Consider the following 24,098-nt stretch of genomic DNA (forward strand, 5'->3'; position numbering starts at 1 on the left):
TCCAAAAAGCTGCGGCTTACTGCCGGGTGAAAGTTGCTTGTTTGTTTGCAGAGCCGCAGAGGAAAGTTGGCTAAGATTGATATTTAAATACCCTAACAGCTCTTTAAAAAAACATATATTACTTTTCATAAAAATGTTAAATTGACAAGTAGGTAATTTTTTTATACAATGTAGAAAATGCAGTTCGGAAATATATTTCAACTTCCTATATTACATAGTTTTAAATGATTTTATATGCAAAAATAAATTTATATTATCCATAATTATTATGATTAAATTTTTAAAAATAAAAAAAACTTTGTAAAAGTGTAAATCATGCAAAAAATAATATGGAAATATATCAAAATAACTTATTGTGTTATAAAATGGAGTTGGTAAAGAGTCTTTTAATAAGCTGTTATAGCGTGTTAAAATATTTTCTTATGAAATTATTATACCATTTCATCTAACACCTTTTCCCTTTTTGGAAAATTCTTAAAGAACTTAAAGTCGGCAACTCCCTTTGACTTACCCAAGCCAATGGACCCCACTGGAGCTATCAGAATTAAACTCCAATTTCCCGGAATTGAGGTGGAAAAGTGTGTGCCTTTTTCGTGGCGTGTAGAAAACTAAACATTACTTTGGAAGCTTCTTTTGTTTGTTTTCATATGCACCTGGGTGTGCCAGTCAGCGAGTGTCGCTCTATCTGGAACAGCTAAAATTGTTAGTTGCGTGCTAAATATGTAGCTTTTTCTTCTTTTTTTCAGCCGGCGGTGGCAGCAGCAACAACAGTTCGCACGCAGCCACCGCCCACACGCCCCGGGCAGCAACAACAACTTAAGCGGTAGCAACAACAACAAAACTGGAAAATTGTGTCAAGCAATTTGCGTAAATTATCGCCATGTTGCTGGGCGCGCTCGTTGGATTTTGCCTATTCGGATCCGCTGCCTATTCATGAGGACAATTGCACTTTAATGACCGTTCGAATTAACTTTGCCTCACTTCGATTTGCCATGACACATATTTATTTGATTTGATTTTGCCCCGATTGCAGTTGGTCCTCGAGTAATTTGCTTTTCATCGAGCAAAGTATCTTGGGGAAGCATCGAAAGCAGTGATGGGTATGGTATAAGTACTTTTGCGCCGAACTCTGATTTCAAATTGATTGCTTTCTAAGCTGCTTATAGAGTAAAATGCCAATAAATATTTAAATGTATTACGGTTCGATTTTTAATAAAATAATTAAAATCACTAAATGTTGTTTATGCATATAATAAATGTGTGTTAAACAAAACAAAAAACATAAAAAAGCTGATGCATATAATAATAAAGTTTATTTAAATCAGAAAGTAATCTGTTTTAAACGTCATATATCTTTGAAGGTATTCCGTTCTTATAGCTTGAAATACAGATTTTAATTTTGAGTACTAGAACTAAATTCTGGAAATTGTGTTCTTTTATAACTAAGATAAGTAGTAATGGCAAATGATATTGGTAAATTAGGATTCATTAAAATCCAGAAAGAATAAAGTTAATGTGGGTCTTATTAAGCCCCTTGAAAACAGTTTACAATAAAGTATTTCGTCCACGTCCTACTCCTTATTGGAGGGACAGTTGTGGACATTGAAGGGGTAGTCACACACAAATTTCTCGCGATCGAACCACTTGCCCAGCTCACAGAATCCCAAGGAAGGACACTTCCCCACGCAGGTGTAGAATAGCCGACAGTGCTCAGGGTGGGCGATGATCTGTCCGTGGAAGCTGCATACCACATCACTGGCACACTGTCCTGGTCCTGGAGGGGTTTGAGTTCCTGGAGATGTGGGCGGAGTGACGGTAGTGAGAGTCGCACAAGTGCCATCCAATCTGGGACACTGACCGGGCACACAGGCCTTCAAGTCGACGTTAAAGATCAGACCAGGAGGGCACTTTACCTTCTGGTAAGAGCCAGTGCCACAAAGGATGTAACCTGAGCAGTCATCGCAATCCGGAACCAACTCCCCAGCCTGGTGACCCGAGCACACGCAAACAGCATCCGTAGGACTGCAGGGATAGTACTGTCCATAAGTAGGATAGTGTCCCAGGGCGAGCAGTCCTCCAAGGATTACCAGAACTGCAAGGGACGAGTGTGTCCTCAGGAACAGGTTGTATAAACCGTATCGAGGCCGGTGCTTACCCAACTTCATGCTTTCAGCGATATGCTAGAATCCTAACTAATTCTTTGTGGAAAGTGGAAGCCATTTTATAGGCATTTCAATGTTTAATCAATAGCTAGACAAACTGTTGCAATCTATTGACTCTGCAATTGACCCAACTATCCCGGGGGGACACCCCATGGCACTTAGATAGATACAGATAGTGCACAGCCCATGTTTATTTTATAGCCCATCATCGCTAATCACATTAGGCCGAGTAGAAGTCAGCCAAGGAGATGGGAAATCATCATATGTATAGCACGTGTTCGCACATTTACGCTTTTGGGGCAGGGCAAACAGTCAGAATATGAATAAAAAATCGAGCGCGAAATCAAAGGCAGCCATATATGCAAATTTTGAACTGACCTACTCCCATAAGAAAATCAAATAAAGCCAAGCGAATCGAAACGAAACGAGACGAGGCGAAAAGAAACCAAACGAAACTAAACCAAAGCCGCAACGAGCCGGATAGAGAACGGCAATAATATCAAAATTCCAAAGAGCTGGAAAATATTTATGCAAATCCCCCAGCGGAGGGCGTCGATCTCGGGACCGGGGCAATCAATCAGATTTCAGATACTGTGATTTCTCGAGCAGCGGGAGGGTGACAGATTCCAATGGCAAATTGCGGGCAATTAGCGGGCACTTGGAGAAAGGCTTTCCGTGAAGTGTAAATGGAAGCCCCCTTCTGCAAGAGAGGGGATACAGCGGCCAAAGGTAAAGGTTCTCCGACTGCCTCCATCCACATGCTCATCTAAGCTGCTGACCCGCCTTCAAACACAAATACTCCAGACCCCCGGCTCACCATTCCCCAGCCCAGATCCCCCGGTTCCGGCCACTCACATATCTCTACGTATACATAATTCACTTAAGCGCGCTCAACGAAGCGAGATGAATGACCTCAATTTGAATAGTTGTCCGTATGGCCAAAGTTGGCCCCCTCTTTCGGACTTTCGGGTGCCATTTAAATCAACAAAAGCCGCCGCCCACTTTTTGACAATCTCTCGCTCTTGCTTCCCAACGTTCTCGTTCTGTTTTCATGTTGATTGCATTCTTGTAAACCCATTCAAATGCTCCACAATTTCGGGGCCAGTCCCCTCCCAGAGAGCTGGCAATCGGGGTTATAATTATGGTGCTGAAAAGGAGTGGCTGCCCCGACGCCTTCTTCCATCTCCATCCATCTCTGCAGCCATCGTTATAACGATATAACCATCATCAGCACCACCGTCATCATCGTCGCTGTCGCAGTCGTTGCCGCTGGCATCGTTTTTCTTTTTTATCTATTTGACACAATTCCCTGGGCAAAGTTGAGCTCTCCTCGCCTTCGCCCCCTGCCATCCCGGATTTTTGTTTAGTGACACAGTTTATGTGGCGTTCTCTTTTTCCCCACGTTTTTTTGTTGTTTTTAGACTACCTAATTAGATAAAAAACGAAAAATCTTGGGTGGTTGGACGCTCGCGCTGATAGAGGGGCTAGATCGAAGCCAGAAAATAACCGGGTAATGGGTAGAAATTTAGATAAATGGCCCGCGACAAGGCTTCATCAGAAATCTGTAATAACTGGCGCGCTTCACGTCCGGCCATAAACATTTCAATTAGCCAGCAGCTTAGCGCAGATTATCGTCAGCGAACTGCCAGCCACCAAAAGTATATGGATACACTGAAAAAATGCAGCTACCTATGAGATAAATATTTTTTCTTTAATTTTAAATTCGAAGTTATGAGGTTTTTCAATAATATAAATCATCATATCAATAAAATGCGATATTTAAGGTTTGCTTAGCATGAAAATTGCACATCAATAACCTGACAAGAAAGAGCTGTAGTTGAGTGCAAAAACTTAACTAAATTTTTTCAGTGTGTAATTGGTGTATTTATATATCATTAAAAGTATTTTGAACCTGGTCGAAAAATAATTTGGACAAACCGCAGTTAAAAAGCGTACTATAGAATCGAGAGTACGACCACGAAAATTAAAAAAGTTGAAAAAAGAAAAGCGCCAAACTGCAGTAATAACAATATATATTTTTTCCTCTGTGGATTCAGTGGAATTACCACATCGTTAAACGTATTTTGAACCTGCTCGAAAAGGCATTTTCCTGAGCCGCATTATGGGCTGCTGCGTCAGAATCGAAAATTAATTCCAGACTCGCATTAGGCATGCGAAATTAAAATTTAAGGCGGCCAGAATTAAAAGCGTTTAACTGCCGGAAGCAGTGCTAACTGTAAACCGCGAGCGGGCAAACAAGTCGAGGGCAACGCGGCGGATGAGTAATGCCGACGAGTTATCGCCGCGAGACGTGCGACTTCGAGTGGCCTTATCAAATATTTGTACTAAAATGTGCGGCTAAATTAAAAACAGGGCAAAACAACAAACAAAGGGCAGACGGGACGGCCGAAAAAAAGAAGCCTGAGAAAACCTAAAACAAAAACATCAAATAGAAGAGGAAAAATAGGTTTTGATGCTCCAATTTGATAAGCGGCGAGCGCATTAGCAATTAGCGAATTAAATGCCAGCCCAGCGAACGCGCGTTTGTGCTATAAATGTTTCAATGAACTAAAAAGCCTTCGGATCCCATCTATCTGGTCGAGGGAGCCTTAATGAAAAAACAAACAATTAAATTAGCCAAGAGGCAAAACGACGGGCCGAAGACAAAAATGCGAATCGACAGGGCAAAACTAGAACGCCGCCACATTTGTGAAATGCCAAAGACACACGCATCCACATCCACAGATACTTCACTGCGGACGCGCCACGGATACGGACACGGATACAGATGCAGATACACCCCGTAGATGAGATCAACGCTCCCGACAGATTCGTCGATCGAGCGACGATCGCCGGGTGATCGATCGTTAGGGCAGCTGCTGCCAGCCCGCCGGTCCGAGCCCATCCGATCCAATCCGATCCCACCCGTGATTGATTGAATTAATAATACGAATTAACAGCGCCAAGTAGGTAAGATCAATGATCGCGGGCCAAGTGGAACGGCGTCCGGTCGTGGGCGCTCTCCTCCGCAGAAGCCGTCCGAAGCCATCAAAACAGCGAAGATACGGATCACAATAGTGGATCATATCAGCTATGTTCGGTAGTTGCGATCCCTAATCGAGCGAAACGCCCTCCCCAACTCACTGGAATTATTTCTAAGAACATCATAATTTCTAAAAAATGTATTTCTATGGCAGGTTCTTCATTATAAAAATTTTAAAATAAATTTTTAAACTTGTAAACTAATTGATATGGTACTTTTAGTAATTCAGTCATTACATTATTTCTTTATAAATGATAATGATACCTTAATTTGCTTTCTTTTTGAGATCTCAAAATGAGTTTTTCAAGCATCAATTATCACACACTCTTGGTTGATAATTAAATAAAATATATTCTCCATTAATCATCATTATATATATATTTTTGAAATACTCAGTAAAGACAAACTCCGGGAATTGTTTATTTGGGAGTAAAACATTATTTTAATTAAGTTTAATGTTTGATTGATAATCGAAATGTGGTTGATTGATCATCCTCTCTTATACACTTCCTTTACAGTAAGCTCAAAATAAGAATTTAATGGTGATACTGGACCCTGATTATATAATCGCATTATCAATCTGTGGACTTAAGTTTCTCCCCTCGATTTGCTGATCCCTTGTAAGACCCGTCGCCTTTCCCCCAATCAAATCTCTGCATAATCAGATCCCGCCGAGCGGCTTCGATATCAGTATCAGCAGAGCAGCTTCCTGTCGGACAGCCCCTGCTGCCTCAGCATAATAAGATCAACATCAGATCCGTCACCATATTGTCAATGAAAGTCAACAAGAGTCGTTGTCTTCATTATGAGGAGCACTCTCGCACAGATACTCCACACAGGCGGAGAAGCAGACGATCATTGACCGGGACGCAGAGTTGCAGGCGCGTGAGTGACTTCCCCGGTCGGTTCCCCAGGTTCCTCAGGTTCCCGGTGTTCCCTTCTTCCCCAGATCCCCCGATCCTTCCAGGGCACGGTCCATCGGCCACCGATGGGAAATGGGGACCAGTGCGTTGAACTATAAACGTCGTTCTTCCCTCCTCTGGCCGGGCATTTCATTCTTGACTTTTTGCCGTGCGTTGTTTGGCAACGTCATCGTCATCAGCAGGCGATTACGATCGTCATCATTATGAGAGTCTGGCCTGGAGTTCGCCTGCTTGTTTTGCAATATCATAATCAGTAGCCCCACTCCGCTCCTCTTCCTCTTGCTTCTCTGCTCATTTAGCAATTCGGATTCGGTGCAACGAACGCGAATTTCGGTTTTTTCTTCTTTTTCGGGTGTATTTTGGCGAGTTGTTCTCACTCCGTATCTGTATCTGCCCCTCGAGTTCCTCACTTCTGCACGGTAAATAAATTTGTATGGTTTCTCAGGGGTGTTTTGACGATCATATCGTTTTAAAAACCAGGCTGCTTGTCTTAATCTCAATAAGATTAAAACTTTATATTTTTTATGATTTTTTGAACTGATATCTGATAATAAATTATATTTATCTTTTAAAAATGTTTTCTAAAAATTTCCTTTAAATATGGTATTTTTTCAAAGAAAACCCTTTTAATGCTATTGATATTATGTTGTAAGTAGTCCATTTAATTTAGTGTTTACATTTTTTTCTGAGTGTCAATCGATCAGCTGTAGTTGGTTGGTGTTGCTGTTGTGCTCGCTGATGTTGCTGGTGTGCTGATGTTGCTGTTGCTGCTGTTGCTGCTGCCGCCTTGAGGTCGATCCCTTTGTGGGCTTTGCTCTGCTTGCGGATTGCTATCAAAATGCAGCGCTGTCGGTGCTTCACCCTATGCAGTCGCCTTGCCGCCGTCTGTCCGCTCCCCCTCCCCATCACCCCCTGCCACCGCCGCCCCTGTCGCCCGTCCGTAAAGTGTCAATGCACTTGTTCTTGTTTCAACCAGCAGCGCATTGGTGTGTGCGCGTGTGTGCCTTTGTGTTTCTCTGTTTGTGCGACTGCGAGATTGTGTGATTGTGTTTGCCGGCGTGGTGCGTGTGTGCTCGACTGCGTCGTCTTCACGTGCGTCGCCTTCGCCTCCTGCTGTTTGGGCTGACCCCCTCCCCCTCCCCTTCCGTTCCCTTTCCCTTACCACCCCCCTCAGCATGAGCCCCTGGCCAAACCCCTCCTCGCCTCGGGGCACCCAGGTTGCTCAATCCTTTTTGCTTTCCGTTTTTCAAGCACTGTTTCGCCAGCAACCTCTGCACTCAAAAAAATAATGCTATTAAACTCGGGCATAAGCTTTTTTTAATTTTAAACATTTTTTTCTTTCTGAGAACTAATTTAAAGCGGGTAGTTTTGATTAAAATGCCGACATTATTAGAAATTAAAAAAAAAGATTCATTGAAAGTAATTTTTAAAAACAAATTCTTGCAATTATATTAAAAATCAAAAGTTAAATATCATTAAATAAAAGTAGGGCCATTAAGACATAAAATAATCTTAAACTAAAACCGAAGTTTCAAAAACTGTATAAACAAACCATATCGTTTTCAAACAAATTTTTAAAAACGTTCAAATATTTCCCAAATGGAAATTTTTTTTACATAATTATATTTGTTAACATGATTTAAGATCATAACGTATAGAGGTCACAATTCAAGTATGGTTGGAAAAAGATCCCAAAGGAACAAACATTTAATTTGGATTACTTGTTTATTTGGTAACGATTCTAAATTTCTTTCGGTGTGCTCAATCCCTTTCCTTGCAACGTCGCCTGCTCGTCGTCTGCTTCGAGTGCCTGCCCCGGCCGGCGGCCCCTCCCCTGCCTGCCCCTGCTCCCTGGTGCCTTGCTCCACGCCCCGAGCACCCCTTAAACCCCCCGCATGCGACGCCCCTGCAGCTGGGTCGTTGCTTCGCTTGTTCGCTGGCTGCCTTTGCACTTTGGTGCATCCTTGTCTGGCGTTTGAACTTTTTGTGCTGCGTTGTTTGGCGTGCAATCTTTGTTCGGCAGACGTCTGGCTCTCGCTGGTATTGGTGCGTATCTGTGTGAGTGCGTGTGTGTGCACTGGCATTTGACTCCATTTAAAGTTTGTTTCGCTTTATTTTGCAAATAAAATTAACTCCAGCGATTGCCACAGCATGGAAGTGCAAGTGAAAATTGCTGAAGATGGAGTTGCCAAGTGCTATCGCTCTCTCTTTCTGGATGTGTGTCTGTACTCCCCCCTCCTTCCCGCCCCCTGCTGATTGCTTTTTGTGGCACCTACCATGAGGAGATGCCCCCAATGCACGATCCCCAACACCCATAGCATAAGCCATCCAACGTCTGGCGTTTGCTAATGAGCTGAGCTGGCTACGCATAAATATGAAATGGGCACACATTAGCTCAAGGGTTAGGAGTTTCCAAGGGGCAGAGATACGGCGGCGGAGGAGGAGTACTAAGTACTTAGGAGGATCTGGGAGTGCAGTGGATGGCCGACCCTACTGGTAAGTGCCTTAAATGGACCGCAGCAGGGGGATTTACTATGCAAAGTGCGGCTGGAACTAAGATTTTACTTGCATAAATTATGGGCATTCCTTAAAAAGTTGTTACTGTCAGTCCCCAGATAAGAATAGAAGCTTTTAAGAACTGCATACATATGAGATTTACTAAGATTATATCATATATTATATTTTATTATATCATATAATTTCTAACAGGTTTAGGTTAAATGTTTGTCAGCTCATATTCACTTGAAACTCGGCATTTTCCCACATAAAAAGAGCCCCAATTTAACACAGCTTAATCAAGGCAATTTGCCAAGTTAATAGCAGCGCCTACTTTAACCCAAATCCCCCCCTCGAAACCATGTTAGGCGTGTTAGACATTTCCCAGCGACCCCGATCCACGCGTTTAACCCACTTTAAACTTGTCTGTTTTCGGGGCACACAGTCACAGTCATTAGCCAGCCGACAAAACCTCCATCTTTATCTGCAGATCCATCGCATGTCTCATCGGCTGCAGAGACGGCGGCTCGGAAACAGCCTCTGTTTCTTGCTTTTATTTTGTTTCTCTGTACTGCCCCTGGCTCCGCCGAAAGCCATCAACAGCATTTAATAGGCTCATCAACACACGGAGTCGTCGCTGCAGCTCCACCCAAGCAAGACCCCCTCTCGCCCTCCTAACCACCCCCTCGGATCCCCTTTTCCTTCGCCTAGGCAACAGACAAAAACCACCTGTACAACATTTTAATACATTTTGTAATAAAAACAGACGTCATTAAATGCCGGCTCGCAAGTAACTGACGAGATACGCTTCTGTGACTCCAGCACCTTCTAGCCTCCCCCCGGGTGTTAGAGCCACCCCCACTGCGCCCCTGCGAAACAGTTACTGCCGACGCCCCTGCCCGGCGCAGTTCACTTCGGTTTGGCTTAGTTCTCCGGGGCTCGAATCGACTCGGTTCTTCGGTGCCAGCTTACGTTCTCGGTTCTGTTCTGTTTAGCGCCCTGAATGGAGCAGCCGACCCGTCTCCATTTGTGGCAGGCCCCAGTCATACATAGTTGTGCGGCTATAGCCTCAGTCTGTCAATCACATGTTGTCAGTGCACAGGGGGAAATTAGTATTACTACTGGATAATAGGAATATCATTTATTGGTAGGTCCCATGTTCATATTATGCCTTTTTCTAAACGTCTTTAATTAGCTCAGTTAATCTTTATAAATTATGTTACTCTATCTATGTCTCGATCTAGTTACTTCTATACCAGAAATGTTAATACAATTTTGATTTGGATTGAAAAAAACTATTCATAAGGTATTTATGCATGGAGCTGAGAAATGGATCCTTCTTGAAATTTGCTAATAATTGATATGATTTATGAGAATGATATGAAATATCGAATTTATTTTTAAGATCCAATCAAAAAATTAAATAAGTACCATTTCTATAAATAATAATAAAGGTGCTAGGAAACGGATCCTTTAAAAATGTCTCATAATTAACATGTTATGTTGGGCAATTTCCATATTTTACCACAATGGCATACCTTTTGTCTCAGTGCTTGGTGTAAACACGGCATTAAATGCACTTTTTAAACGGATATTTAGCGTGCTTCTGTTTCTTCGTCAACATCATTATAATGATTTGTGGTTGAGCTAGCCACCTTGCCACAATTGTGGTCGGATCTAGGGTTTTCGAGTGTACGAGTATATGCTATCCATGGAGACTGAATACCAGAGATTCGAGAGCCGCGAGTGAGGGCGTCTGGGGCTTTTGAGCTCTTAGTTCTTAGAATTTAAAGGTCACTCTTGCTCGGCTGGCAACTGCAGCTCGACTGGGTATCAGTTTGTGTATCTTTTTTACTGTATCTCGACCTGCCAATGCAGCCAAGCGGATCATTCTGCGGCGGCTGCCAGTCCAAATCAAAACTAAAACAGTTTGCGGTATATTCTTGGCACAAAACTGTCAATTATGACGAGGGCTAACCAAACAAGCACACAATCCACTGGCCCACAAAATGGCTTTGAAAGTTCTCTACCCGAGTGGCGAAACAATCGGAACTCGGCTCTCACCCTGCGATATTTGGCCATTCGGATGGCCACAACCAATCCGTATAAGTTCATTAATGTCAACGGACAATGCGAACCCACCCAGTCGTTTGCTAATGACACACAAAGCAGACGAAATAAAATTATAATGAATAAATAACAAGAAGCACGGGCACAGGCACAGGCACAGCACAGAGATACCCAGATACCGAGAGATACAAATGTATCTGCTACTCTTCTGGCTGCCAGAGTGCAGATATGTAGGTCAATTTTGTAATAAACTAGATGGCAGAAGGCAGAAGTTTGCGAGAGACTCCCATTTCCCAGATTCCCAGCCAGAATCCGTGGAATTAGAGCTGCAAATGATTTTAGCTGATGCCGGGCGGCACCCGGAGTTATGAACCCCTCTTTTTGCCGTCTTTTTCTAAATTTTTTTCTGCTCTTTTGGCCAAGTCAATTACCCTGAGTTGGGTAATTGGCCCCGGCGCAGCTCGCAGCTTAACTGTTAATGGGCGCTTGACTTGGTTTTGGCTTAACGGTAACAGAAGCCACCGCTCGGCGACTTTTTGGTCAATGAGCTTCGCGGATGAGTATCTGGGTATCGCGGTATCTGCCTATCTCATGGATACCCACATACTTTAGTCGCTGTGCTAGTTTAGCCCCGCTCGGCAGATGATTTCATGCTTTTGAGATTTAATTGTTATTCATTCGGTCTGTCGTCTGTGTGTTCGTGATTTTTTTCTGCTTTTTGTTTTCTGCCTCTCTGCCTTACGTTGTAGTTTCATTTTTGGCTTTGGCCAAACCTTGAACCGCACGCGTTCAGTTTATTGGCCGCTTTTTACTACAAATACCGTTCGTTCGCTTCGCTTGGCTTCGACTGACTTTTCGATGATGACGCCGGCGAACGTTGATTATGACGATAAAGATCATCATCGGCGTTCTGTCGGTTATTCGATGGGTAGGCATATATTTACCCAGGCCATAAAATGTATATATATCTACAGCTGGGCCTTCCTACTCCTGCTCCTGCTGCCGCCTTTGATAAAGGTGAAACCTGGCCGAAAAGTTGCTGCCTACTTAACCCAGTTGTTGTAGCATATCATTTATTTACCAGTGCTTTGGTTACCCTTTCGAGTTTGCACGTCTAAGCTCTGGGGGTATACACTACTTAAGGGTAAATGTGGACTAAGCACCATTAACAGCATAAATATGGTAACTAGCACTCGCTTTAATAATACCTTTAAAATGTTCCCATGATGTTCAAGTGATTAAATACTTCAACTTCCCCTTTATAGGGTATTCCCCAGTCGCCTTTCGCCAGCCTGTGCATTTGATTCGCTTAGCAAAAAGCTGAAAACGCACAAGGACAACACTTAATGTTAATGAACTCGGCAAACAAGTGCACGAGTGTGAGTTCGAGTATCTCCATCTGTATCTGTGTGGCCCCGTATCTATGTATCTCGGGGCATTGTTTGTATAGTTGCGAATTTGTCAACTATTTTATGCGAGGCCCCGGCCATATGTATGTAGATAGGCGTAGATAGCCCCGCAGCCGTGTGGCAAACATAATGGATACATATGCACAGGCCGAGATTCGACGAGATCCAACGAAACCCGAGCCCGAGTCACAGAAGCAGCTGCCATTAGCCCTATTAGGAGCCGGCTCTATGCACCTGTTCGTTCTGGCCGGGCTCTTTATGTTTCCGGTTCTGATTAGAAGGCAACGAGAGTCTCGGGCCCAAGGAATGCAAATCAATTGCCCCACGGGCCAAAGGAGTCAAATCAAAACAGAGCGCACAGGCACACACGAAAATGCTCTCAACCAGTTTCGCAATTGCAAACCAGTTTTCTTTTCGGAGCAGGGGGAGGTGCCCGGCTGTGGAGTAGAGTTAAATGCGAAGGAAAATGGCAATTGGCCAGCGAATAGGAAGTGAAATTGGCCCACCACAAAGACAGGAAGTGCGCTGACCCCGCGATGCGGATGATTAATCAGCGATTGTCGAGTGATAACTCGATGTTGCGTATACGCCGTGTATGCTAAGTACACACACACACACAGCCTCCGGCCCCACTCCCCGGATTTTCCCCCCGGAAGTGAAGCGAAAAAAATCAGGCATTTACCATTCAGCTCCTGCCGCGGAGGTTATCCAAAAATAGGCTCTCCTTCTGCTTTTCGATTTCGGAAACTTCACTTAAGCTGGTTTTCTTTCTTATTCTTTGCTTTTTACTTTTTTTGCTTTAATTTCACTGCTCTGCTTTTTTGGTTAAATTTTATTTTTTTGCGGGCCAAGGAAGAGGAGTTCTTCTGCTCTTGGGGGTTTTGAAATTCAAATCACACAATGCCCCGAAATCAATTTATGCAACCGCAGGCGGGTGCGATTGCTGGGTTCTATATGTGTGTAAATATATTTTTCGTATTGAACGCACTTTTGGGTGAAGTTTTGGGCCGGGATTGATACACAAAACGGTGTTTGTTTGCTTGTTTGCCAGCCAGTGTTGCTGCTGCTGGGTGGGGTGTTGCTGCTGTTGCTGCTTGGCGCTGCTGCTGTTGCTGCTAGGTGTTGCTGCTGAGACTTGGGGGTTTTCGGAGCGTTCGCGTGCCGCGCGCTTTGAGCAACGAGAGACAACTGAAAACGACAGCGAAACGAAGGCAACGAAAAGTGGCCAGCGCCGCTGCCTCAGCCGCTGCCCCTGCCTCGGCCGGCGTCGCTGCCGCAGTCGACGCCGACGACGGCAAAGCTTTTACTGCACGCCAGCAGCAACAACAAGGCAGCAGCAGCACCAGCTGAAGAATACACCAAGCAAAACAAAGAAGCGAAAAGAGCAGGCGGCTTGAAAAAAACGAAAGAGAGGGCGATAAGAAACAGACAGAGAGGGCTATCTGGTGGCAGAAAGAGATGGCCAGAAAGAGAGCCTGGAGAGAGCTTTTTCGCCGAGCAGCAGAACTTTCGACTGCAGCAGAAAGCATTGCAGCTGCAGCGACGCCGGCAGAGTACCAATTGAAATTGAGTAACAAGATTTGTTGATGTTGCTGCTGCGTCGTCTTGCCGTTGCCGTTGCTGTTGCTGTTGCTGCTGCTGCTGTGTATGTTGCATGCAACGGCTGCTGCTGCAAAAAAGCTGACTAACCGGTGTTAGGTGCATTTGCATCTTTTTTCACGTTTTTCCTCAGCAGTTTGGCAACTTAGCCGCTGGCACAAAAAGTCAAAATGAAAAACGAGCCAAGGAAAAGGCAGCCTCAGCTTTAGCCGAAGTTACATAAGCCTTGATATAGATGACGGCTTAAATGTGCATGTATGCGTGAGCTTTGCAATAAGGAAGTGACTTTTCATGTCACTGCTGCAGTTGTTGCTGCAGATGTTGTTGCTGCTGTTGCAATTGCAATTGCTTGGCTTTTTCTTGGATCTGGTTGCCCGGGGACAACAGGACGCATCGCTTGACAATTTCCTGCTTTTCAGACAGTTTTCGATAGGTTTCCCACACAAAAGCCGAATGACATCCGCTGGTTATTTGAAAATCGAGGCGATTTGCAATGAAAGTATCGCCTTTGAACGGCCAAACGAGGCTGCGAAAGTGGTTCACAGATACTCATGGGAAAATAAGTAATATTTTACGATAAATTAAACTATTTGATTAGTTTTATTTAAAACTAGAACGTTCTTTATCGATAACCCTTTATGTTACAAATTAAATTTTAATATATGGTATAGTAGTATAGTAGTAGTATAGTAGTATATTGTTCTCCCTTAACTAAAAGAAAGGTTTCTTAAGGGGCTTACATTTTAGGGATTTTTAATAAATTCTGTGTAAATTATTCTTTAAAGGGAGGTTTTAAAAATATTGCAGTATCCCATTTTCACCTGACTTAGCTGACAAATTGGGGCTTTTAACCAGCCGTAAGCATGAGTGCAAATGCACTCCCTTAATTGGGGTGAACCTCATTCTGGTTGCAAGTCCGTTATAGGAGTTCCGGCTAATTTGCAGCACGCAACACGCGGCGTCTAAGTGTGTTTTTAAAATCGTATTATAACCTCCCCGCCCATCCGTACGCCCCGTACTTCCCCGTGGAAGTTGCACGCGTCTCAAGTGCCGACTTCCTCCAGAGAGCAACTGGAACTACCCCTTTTTGCCCTTTTTGGCATGTCAGGCACGTCTTAACACGCTGCCAGTTTTGATTTAATTTAGTAGCAACTCCAAGATGAGGCGCAGAGCCGGGCAACTCGAGTACTTGGAACAGGGAGCCACCATCGATCACGCTTCTCCGGCAACATCGCCATCATCTTTATCGTTTTCATAAGGTTGTGCATTGAGATCAGCCGCAGATCAGCAGCTCAAGCAATTTACCATGCAACCTCAACCTCCAACCATCCATCCATCCATCCATCCTCGTCTTCGGCTTGATTAAGCAGTTAAGTCTGAGCCGGAGGAGCGGTGAAGGTGTTCCCAACAAGCCGTCAAAGTGGCCGCCACCATGATGATCATCATCGTCATCTGTGGCCACACTCGAGAGCACACATCACTGCACCCCTCGCCGCGAACCCCACTCCACTCCGCCTTTTTCCTTGGCCCCTTTTTCCCCGGCAAAAAGGTCAACGCATTCTGCAAATCGTAAAGGGAAATGCCACACAACAGCAACAACAGAGGCAGCAGCAACAACACCAGCAACAGCAACATGGAAGCGGCGTGTTAATTGAAGACAGGCACCCCGCCAAAAGGGGTTTTTAAGCGGAGCGAAAGGGGGGCTCTATAGCTGTAGCTATATAGCAATGGCCAGCCTGTTCGAAATCCAAAACGCTTCACTGATTTCTGCGTTGGCAGTGGCAACTCGATGTAATGCAATGGTTGCTACTGCCACCGCAGCGCATTTGAAGTTGCTTCCTCATTTCTGTGGCATGCACAAGCTCATAACAATACACAGCAGGAAAATATGGCCAATTAAGTTAGCAATTTGTTTAAAAATGAATAAATAACAAAACAATAACACTTTACCTCCTATTGCTTGCAGGGTTCATAATAATCAGAGAAATGAGTAAGCTAAGCTCTTGAAAATCCCAGTAGACCTCTTAAAGAAATAATCTGAAATTCTCTTGCTTGTGGTTCCTGATAAAATTATTTAAGTATTTAAGAAAATTAAAAATACGTTGAAAAGTTGTACTTTTAGATTAAAATATATATGCTGAATTTGTATTGTTAATATTAACCAACATTGAAGTAAAGAATGTATTATTAATATGGGGGCTTAAAACACGCTTTAGAAGGCGATAATGTTATTAGTTTTTGAAAAATATATAATCATTTCAAACTCATTAATATTAGAGCTTACATTAGATAGAAGTTGTTCCTTGTGTAGACTTTGATCTGTGTCCGATTTCCCGTCCCTGGCCAATGCAATTATAGTAAAGAAGGTTTCTCCTGGCTTTGCATAGAACCAGCAGCTGCAATCCACCCATGAAGCCGCTCCAAATTGGTCAAGTTTCGGCGTCTTCCGGGTGGCAGTTGGCCATTAACGACGCGTGAAGTTGCAGATGCAGCAGCAACATCGTCCAAGGCGGCAGCAACCCAAACAGCTGCTCGTGTTATTGGCAGCTTAATCAAGGCACTTAGATCCCCCGAATCCCCTCCCCACTTGGCTGATAATGCCCTGTTGACGTCGATGGCCAGAATCGCGGAAGCGCCAAGAAAAATGCGTGTTGCTGCTGCTGAGGCGATGATGTTGTTGCTGCTGCTGTTGCTGCTGCTGCTGCTGCTGCTGCTGGGCGTTGAACCCAAGGGCGGGTGCAATTGCCGCTGCCTCGGGCGATGCGTTGTCAACTATTTGTGGCGATTTGTGGGGGAGAGGGGGAATTCTGGGGAATCGGGAATGGCGGCGCATCATAATCATTTATTTTCGCACTAGACAACAACACCAAGTGCGCTGGCTAATTTTATAAACTTCTTTTCTTCTGCATCGCCAGTGATTTGTTTTTTGCCTCCCTTTTATTTTCACTTTGCATATACATACGTTTTTTTATGATATTTACTAAGACATTCTTATGCCGGGCACGTTGGCTGAGGGGGAAAAACACACAGAGGGGAGTCCGCAGTGATTGACATTTAGAAGTCAACGTTCGGGTGGCTTTGTTGCTGCTGCTGCGGTGGCTTTGCCGTCATTGTCTCTGTCAACCACCCACCCAAAGTCCCCCTACATTGCCCCCATATCACCCCCAGTATCACCCCCTGTAAGTGTGCGACATTTCTCGGCAATTTGTCGATGGTTTATGACATTAATTGTGTGTCGAGGGCGGGGGTCCATAATTGCACTCTGATATCAATCAGGGAGGAGTGGTATCGCATCGACTGCAACTATAATTGCTAATGAGCTCTATTACCTACTTGTTCATATAATGGGTAGGGGGCATCCCCACAAACAATGGCAGTTTTTGTACTTTACTTGCAAATTTGTTCACCTGTGATCCTCTCATCTCGGGCAAATAGAACCAAATTACGCATAAACTCTCTGGAAAGTTACTGAGTCACAAAGAACGTAAATTTCCTTAGTTGCAAGTGATGCAGAAATGTGTCAATTGCACGACAAGCTGTGAATAAGCATTTTTTGTTAAGGGTCATAGGGTTCAATAAACTGGGAAAAGGAAGGAATGTGATTATTCACAAAATGTTTTATAAAGATTGTTAAAGTAAAGCTAAAAGTAAAGTAATTATTTTAAATATTTATTAATTAGATAGCAAAACTATATCAACTATAGCTAGAGAGGGAAAAATCTTTCTAGTGCTATCTAAGGTGCAAAGCCTAAAAAAATCTTAAATTCAATCACTAGGATTAGGGCGCCCATTCACGAAGACAAAAAGCCTCATAAAGCTTGCTTTTATTTTAATTATACGTTTAGGTTTGTCTCTAGTTTTGCTCTTTTGCAGGCCTAGCAAGGCGACAAGGTGTTAATTGAACTCTAAATAGAGGGACAACTGCAGCAACAATCGGCGGCAAGATCTAGCGAGCGGATACAAACGAGTTTCGCTGTAATTGGCGGACAGATTGCTCGCGTCGCCAGCGATGTTGCTGCGGGGCACGCATGCGTAACACGGCAGCAACGTGCGACACACACGAGAACAATGAGCCGCAGCAAAAGGCGATTGCATAAATTAACATTAGCAATTAGTCAAAGAGAACATGCTGCAACACCCGAGGGCAACGACAGGAGCGACAACCCACAGCCAGCTGCAACAGCAACAACCGGCTGTCCAACAGCAACATCGCGAGATTGACTCATTCGCCTGCAACAGGTGCGAGTGCAATCCGCTTTTGTTATAATATTAAATGGTTTAACGATCGATTTTTCATTTCTGGCTGAATTACTGAATTGTTTACTCAACTTTTTAGCTTATGCAGCCAGCCTGGCGGATTGTTTACAAACGAGTCGCGCGGCAATAACAGCACTTTAAATACGTAATTAAAAAATTAAATGATGTTTCAGCGGCTACAAATTTTTTGGCAATATTTTACTTACTTTTCGCCGTTGTTGTTTGTGTTCTTGTTTTTATTGCATTTTGTGTTTGCTGTTGTGGCTGATTTGTTTCGCGAAAAGTCATAAACATTGCGAGCATTGGACTTTGGTTTTTTTTTTGAGAAAAAGGAGGGGGTTTCGGGGGGAGGTTGGGCAATGGCAGCGGAAGCAGCACACCAGCAAGACCAACAACAACCACAGCAAGAGCAGCAGCAACAACGACATCGACAACGGCGACGACAACTGAAAGTGAAAGGCGCTGAGGGAATTTCAAAGGAAGCGGAAGGCTGGCGCTTGGGGAGTTCAGTTCGAAAACGGAATCGAAATCCAGAGGTTTGGTGAACTTCACGAGGCAATCGATAAAAAGTTGAATGAAATCCAGAGAGATAATCGTGAACTGTACGCCCTGAGGTGGTGTTTCCAGGCAAATAAACAAGTATTTACAGTTCATTTACGTCTTTAAATTCGGGCTGAATCCGGAAAATATTAAGAATATTTGAACTTATTAACATCTGGATTTAATATGGCTTTATCTACCAATGTTACAGAACGAGTTAAATTTTTTGTTGAATATATACAATTATTTAATTTTTTTTCTAATTTAAAAAGTATTTCTTATATGTAAGCCTTATTTTAGACCTATTGATTAGAAAAGATTTGTAGAGTAAGTAATAATAACAGATTATAGTACTCATCAACCAAATTCCAGAAGATATGACATAAAAATGTAATTATAAAATAATTATAATAAATATTTATGATTTATCGATATAAATATTTGTGGACCAATAAAGTAAAGTAATAAAATATAAAAATATGGTGAATGTTTTTTTTAACTAGGAAATAACCATTAAATTTGTAACCAAAGGCGGACATCAAAAACCATGCAATGTTCCAGAACCTTTTTTTAGCATTCTCGGCCGCTTTGCCTATTGCCAAATAATAATAAAATTTCGCGAGTAAGACAATGGCAAAATAAAGCTGTGGCTGTGACCGAACTTTAATGTAACCGACGGCCAAACAAAAGACAATTGTCAGAAGCGCAGAAACAGAGCGAGCAGCCACAATGGGCCGCCAGTCAAAGAACCAACAACCCAACAACCGAACAACGCGAAACAACGAACATTCGCACTCCGGTACAACGGGCAACGGGGTCTGGCTTTTGGATTTGGATTGGCCTGGCCAACTCAGTTGGCAACTGACCCAGTTTACGCCACAATTATAAGCCTGTCTTGCTCTCTGGCTTTGTTGTTGCCGTTGTTGTTGCAGTTGTTGCTGCTGTCACTGCGCAGGCGCAGCAGCAACACGAAGTTTTTGGCAGCAACAGTTTCGTTTTGCACTCGATTTTGGGCGTCTAGAAGAGTCGTGGCAGCGATTCTCGGATCTTTGTAGCTGACATTTGATAGTTGGCTTTCAAATTGACTACAATTGAGTCGAGAGCAGTTTGATTCTGTGTTACTATGTCGCCTTGGTGGTGGCTGATGTTGCTGTTGCTGTTGCTGTTGTATCTGCTGCTGATGTTGCCGCCGGCAGCGACAGCAATGTGCCCATTCCCAAGCAGACAGTAAACAGCCAGCAGCAGACAACCAGAACTTTGTCCAAAAAGTTCTGTGGCCCGCTTGGCGCTTTAATTGCATTTTGATTTGCGGCCAATTTGATTGACGGCAGCATTAGAAACATCGAACACACTAGGAATAGGAAAGCAGAGAAAGGGAGCAGGCCGGAAACTTTTCAATTAGCCAACTCAGACAAATCTTCTCGCATAAATTTGATTACTGCCGGCAACTCCGGATCAGAGTTCAGTGTATTTGCAGGGCGGAAAAAAGAAGAAGGCCCAAGAGAAAAAGAAAAAAATGTTATTTTAAGATTTGTGAGATGAGATTTTTAACGAACTTTGGAATAAGAAACGAACATTTAAGGTCAAATGCATGTATAATCAATATACATTTAATTTCTTATTGAGTATTTAAATCTCTGCTTACATTTCTTAATCACAAATTATAATTTAATGATGATACCAAGATGTTAAATAATTTTTTAACCACCGATTTTCAGTGTTCAATGGTCTTAAACAAACCTCAATTTTATTTGCATTGATACAAATAATTTATATAATTTTTATAGAATCGCTTTTAAATGAAATCTGATATTCGCTTGCTTTAAAATGTAAATAAATATATCCCATCACCCTTTATGACTATGACAAAACCTCCTATATTTATTTTTAAACAAGTAAGTGATTTTGCATTTTAAAAGTGAACTTTAAGAGGTCGAGAATGCCAGACAGTAATTATGGAAAAGTTATTCGCTGGGCCATGTTGCCATATACTTTAGCCATTTTTGTACAGTGTTTCCTCAGCTCTCCTCTCAGTTTTACCCTTAATGTGAATAAATGTAACTAAAAGTTTATCAAATTGTTTGGGAAATAATTGGCTTAGTCAAAGGAAGGCAGATGTTGCTGACGGCATGGCACAGTTGTTGCTGCTGTTGCCGCTGCTGCTGGCAGTGATGCTGATATTGCCACAAAATGCCGCATGCCGGCATGAAAACTTTTGGGCGGCTGTGTGTGAGTGTTATGTGCTTTATGTTTGACCCAAATTCCTGTAGAGCCATGCAAAGTGTTGGTGTTTTACGTCGACGGTGTTGCTGCTGCTGCTGTTGTTGCTGTTGCTGCTGCAACATCCGAAATGCAATTTCAGCTTGGCAAGCATCGCGCTATTTTCCTTTTTTCATTGTACTTTGTGCCACTGCCAACAAAAGCTTTGCAAATAAAATAAAAGTCATGCCACGCCCACTCATATACACACAGGCAGCATAATTGCATTTGTTTTTCTCTACCTTTTTTTTGCTGGCTACGAGGGGCGGGGTAATCATGGTTTGACCCATTAAAATCCTAAAACTCCAACATTTGCACAGGGAAACGTAAAAATTAAAGTTAGTTTTAGGCTTTCGCAGCTCTCCAGGCCAACTTAATTGGAAAATCTCTCACGGCAACTGCATCAGCGATCGGGAATCAGCCATCGCCAGCTGCAACATTGCCACAAACCATAAGCCATACTCGTAATAGCCCCATCCGATTCGACAAAGGCTGAGGCAAAGTCTAATTAAAGCGAGCAAGCAAAAATCAAAAGGCGCCTGGAAAGTTGCAACCGCCCACCGAATGCAGCAGCATCCCATTCAGGCCCAGGCTAAACTTGCCTCAAAAGCAATTTAAGTAAATTATTGAACTTTCCATATGCATTGGGGCAAAGGAAAAGTCGCAAGTAAAAGCCAACAGGGACGCAGAATCACTAAAGTGATGCGGGGGGAAAATATGAAAAATGGAAAACTTTTTAGCCCCGAAACGAAGCTGCTATGCTCTGCGGAAAAACATCATTAATCTGGGCAAATAAAATATGGCAATAACGATGGGTTATAAATGGTGATGCAACTTTTAGGGCCTTTTCCCCATAAAAGTGTTTTATTACTTCTTCAATCTCTTTAGAGTTGAGGAGTCGCTTAAACCGATTTTAAATCTGGGAAAGTATAAGGGACTTTGATGGGCAGTAAATAGTGCACATAACTTGGTTATTTACAAGTTAATACTTAAGTCTCTTCACCATTATGTGTTTTATTCAGACAAAATATTTATCGATAGAGAAACTATTTATTAATTGAAAATAATACTCAATCAATAATCCATTTTTAATTTTAAGAGCTTTTGGATAAATATAATTTTAAATCCAGAAAACCATTTTATTTTGAGCAAATAAAGTCGGTAACAGCGAAAATCTGTGCAGTGCAAGCCTATTAAACGTGGTAAAAGCCAGCTCCACGATTTTTGGTGTGGGTCGATGGGATTTCCTTGCGGCTCGCTTTGCGTGGGCGTCGAGGAAAATTAAGGAAATGTTTGCTCAACACCGTGGGCCCCGACTCTCTGCGAGACAAATGCCATAAAAAATTGCAACAAATGTTGCAGCCAATAGACCCAGCTAATAAATGTTGCTCGCGTGCAGCAACAGCCACGGCGACAGTGACAGCGGCAACAACACACTCGCCCGTCGCCTGATTTTATGTGCCGCTCTCTTGTTTCCGATCTTTTTGGGCAATTAATTGCGCAACATCCAATAAATTGCATTTGAAAGCCAAGGGATTCCCGGAGCAATTGTTGTTGCAGCCTCAGCCGATGTTGCTGCTGTGTTCCTGGTGTCGCTCGTGTTGCTGCCGCTGACAACAGTCATAAAAACTAATTTCGCTCTTGGCTTGGACCGTGGGTGGATTTTGGCTTAGCAGGAAGTATTTTCCAGGCCGGCGAGGGGAAAATTTGTGGCTCACCCGACTTCAACTGCATTTAAGCCGTGGTTTCCGCCCGCCTCACATTTCTGCGGCGAGTCTGGAGTTGTTTATGGGTGCTCAGCTAAAAGGCTGGGCGGATTGTAAACCCGTTTAAGGCCTCTGTCCGCGAATTGAGTTTTTAAATGGGCGAATTATCTTAAGTAAAGGTTTTACAAACGTTTTAGGAGCATTAGCTAACTAGTTAAGCGATGTTCGCTGATTCAATTATGGGGAATAGACTTATCGAGGCTGCATGGGGAAAATATAAGAAGAGGGCACTCCAAACCAAGAGTTGGAGAATTATTTATGGGTTCTATGTTAAAAGTTTGAACCTTAAACTAAATTTTACTTGTATTTTGAAGGAATATATCTTTATCTTTATATATATTTATCCTGCTATAAGACCTTCAAAAGAAATCTATTCTGTAAGTCTAAGTATGCAAGTGTCATAAGCCAATTTTAATATCAATAAGTATCTTAATTCAGCATTAAAATTCTCATTTGAAATACTAATTTCTCTATACTTATTAACCCCAGCTTGTTTTTAGTGTACCATAAATTGGTCTTCCAAGGCTTTATCTTGGAGTTGCCAATTTCCACTGACAGCCAACTGACACAATCTGCGATCTGTTGGCAGAAATCTGCCAGTGGATTCGCAGCTAATAAAGTTATCAAGGGGCACAAAAACCAAGCCGAGAAGGTGCAGCCTCCCCTTCACTTTGGCCCCAAACGGCTGGCATTTGGGACCTGGCCTAATCATATTTCTCGGCTACAGAAGGGGCAAAGTTAGGGTTTCGGTACTTACAATCGCGGCTCATGCCAGCGGAGAGGCATTTCTTGAAGCGGCAGTACTGGCAGCGATTGCGGTTCAGCCGAATGACCAGGCACTTTCCGTCCCTCAGGCAGCGGTATTCGATTTGCTTCTGGATGCTGCGACGAAAGAAACCCTGCCGGAAAAGCAATCGCAATTAGGGGATATCCCTTAGGGCCCGGCAAAACTCACCTTGCAACCCTCGCAGGAGGTTACGCCGTAGTGGTAGCCCGATGCCTTGTCGCCACAGACTTTGCAGGGCACAAATGACTTCGAGGAGACCCCGTTGGTGTTGTTGCTGTTGCTGTTGCTGTTGCTGCCGTTGCTGTTGTTGTTGCTGCTGTCGGCTAGGCCAAAAGATTGCTGCTGCGGGTGTTGCAACTGCTGCTGGTGTTGCTGCTGCTGCTGCTGCTGTTGCAGCTGTGACGTCGTCTGCGGCTGCTGTTGCTGCTGCTGTTGCTCTGCAAGGGAAAAATGCATCGGTTTACACATTTCCTCCGCTGGAAAGTTGTCCAGCTGGTCGCTTATGCAATGGCACATTGCTCATACGCCACATACGCCACATACGCCACATACGCCGCATGTGCAACAGCAGTCTGCGCAATTTGGCAAATGAGTTTGCTGTCACTGCCGCCGTATCACCCACTCGCCATCTCGCCGCACACACACGTCACCTGGTTGCAACACTCGGGGGCAGCCGCAATCAATCGACAACTGTCACAACCCATTGAGCTTGCCCACCTAATGGCTAAATTCAATTTTTCCGGCAGCCTTAAGAGTGCTTATCTTAATCATTCTTAAGCCGGCCGGC

At 43.4% G+C, this 24,098-nt stretch overlaps 2 protein-coding genes across 5 annotated transcripts in view; both read right to left on the bottom strand.

The window, feature by feature from the left end:
* Positions 1-24,098, bottom strand: part of LOC108028554 (ecdysone-induced protein 78C) — a 41,880-nt gene that overhangs the window by 6,491 nt on the left and 11,291 nt on the right. For 3 of the 4 annotated variants that reach the window (XM_050886072.1, XM_050886070.1, XM_050886071.1), the window contains exons 3-4: positions 23,480-23,748; positions 23,282-23,423 (exon numbers count right to left, since the gene is read on the bottom strand). In XM_050886072.1, coding sequence (XP_050742029.1) covers positions 23,282-23,423; positions 23,480-23,748 — 411 coding nt within the window. Of the gene's footprint in view, positions 1-13,091; positions 13,215-23,281; positions 23,424-23,479; positions 23,749-24,098 lie in introns of those variants that run through there. The other variant, XM_017100458.3, reaches the window with a different exon arrangement.
* On the bottom strand, positions 1,572-2,931 carry LOC108028555 (chitin-binding domain protein cbd-1). The gene has a single exon (XM_050886073.1). The coding sequence runs from the start codon at positions 2,163-2,165 to the stop codon at positions 1,572-1,574; it is 594 nt and encodes a 197-aa protein (XP_050742030.1). The 5' UTR covers positions 2,166-2,931.

This window comes from Drosophila biarmipes, chromosome 3L, assembly GCF_025231255.1.
Source record: "Drosophila biarmipes strain raj3 chromosome 3L, RU_DBia_V1.1, whole genome shotgun sequence".
Lineage (NCBI taxonomy): Eukaryota > Metazoa > Arthropoda > Insecta > Diptera > Drosophilidae > Drosophila > Drosophila biarmipes.

Coding starts and splice junctions, on each gene's coding strand:
- LOC108028555 (XM_050886073.1), bottom strand. CDS start 2,165: ATGAAGTTGGGTAAGCACCGGCCTCGATACGGTTTATACAACCTGTTC.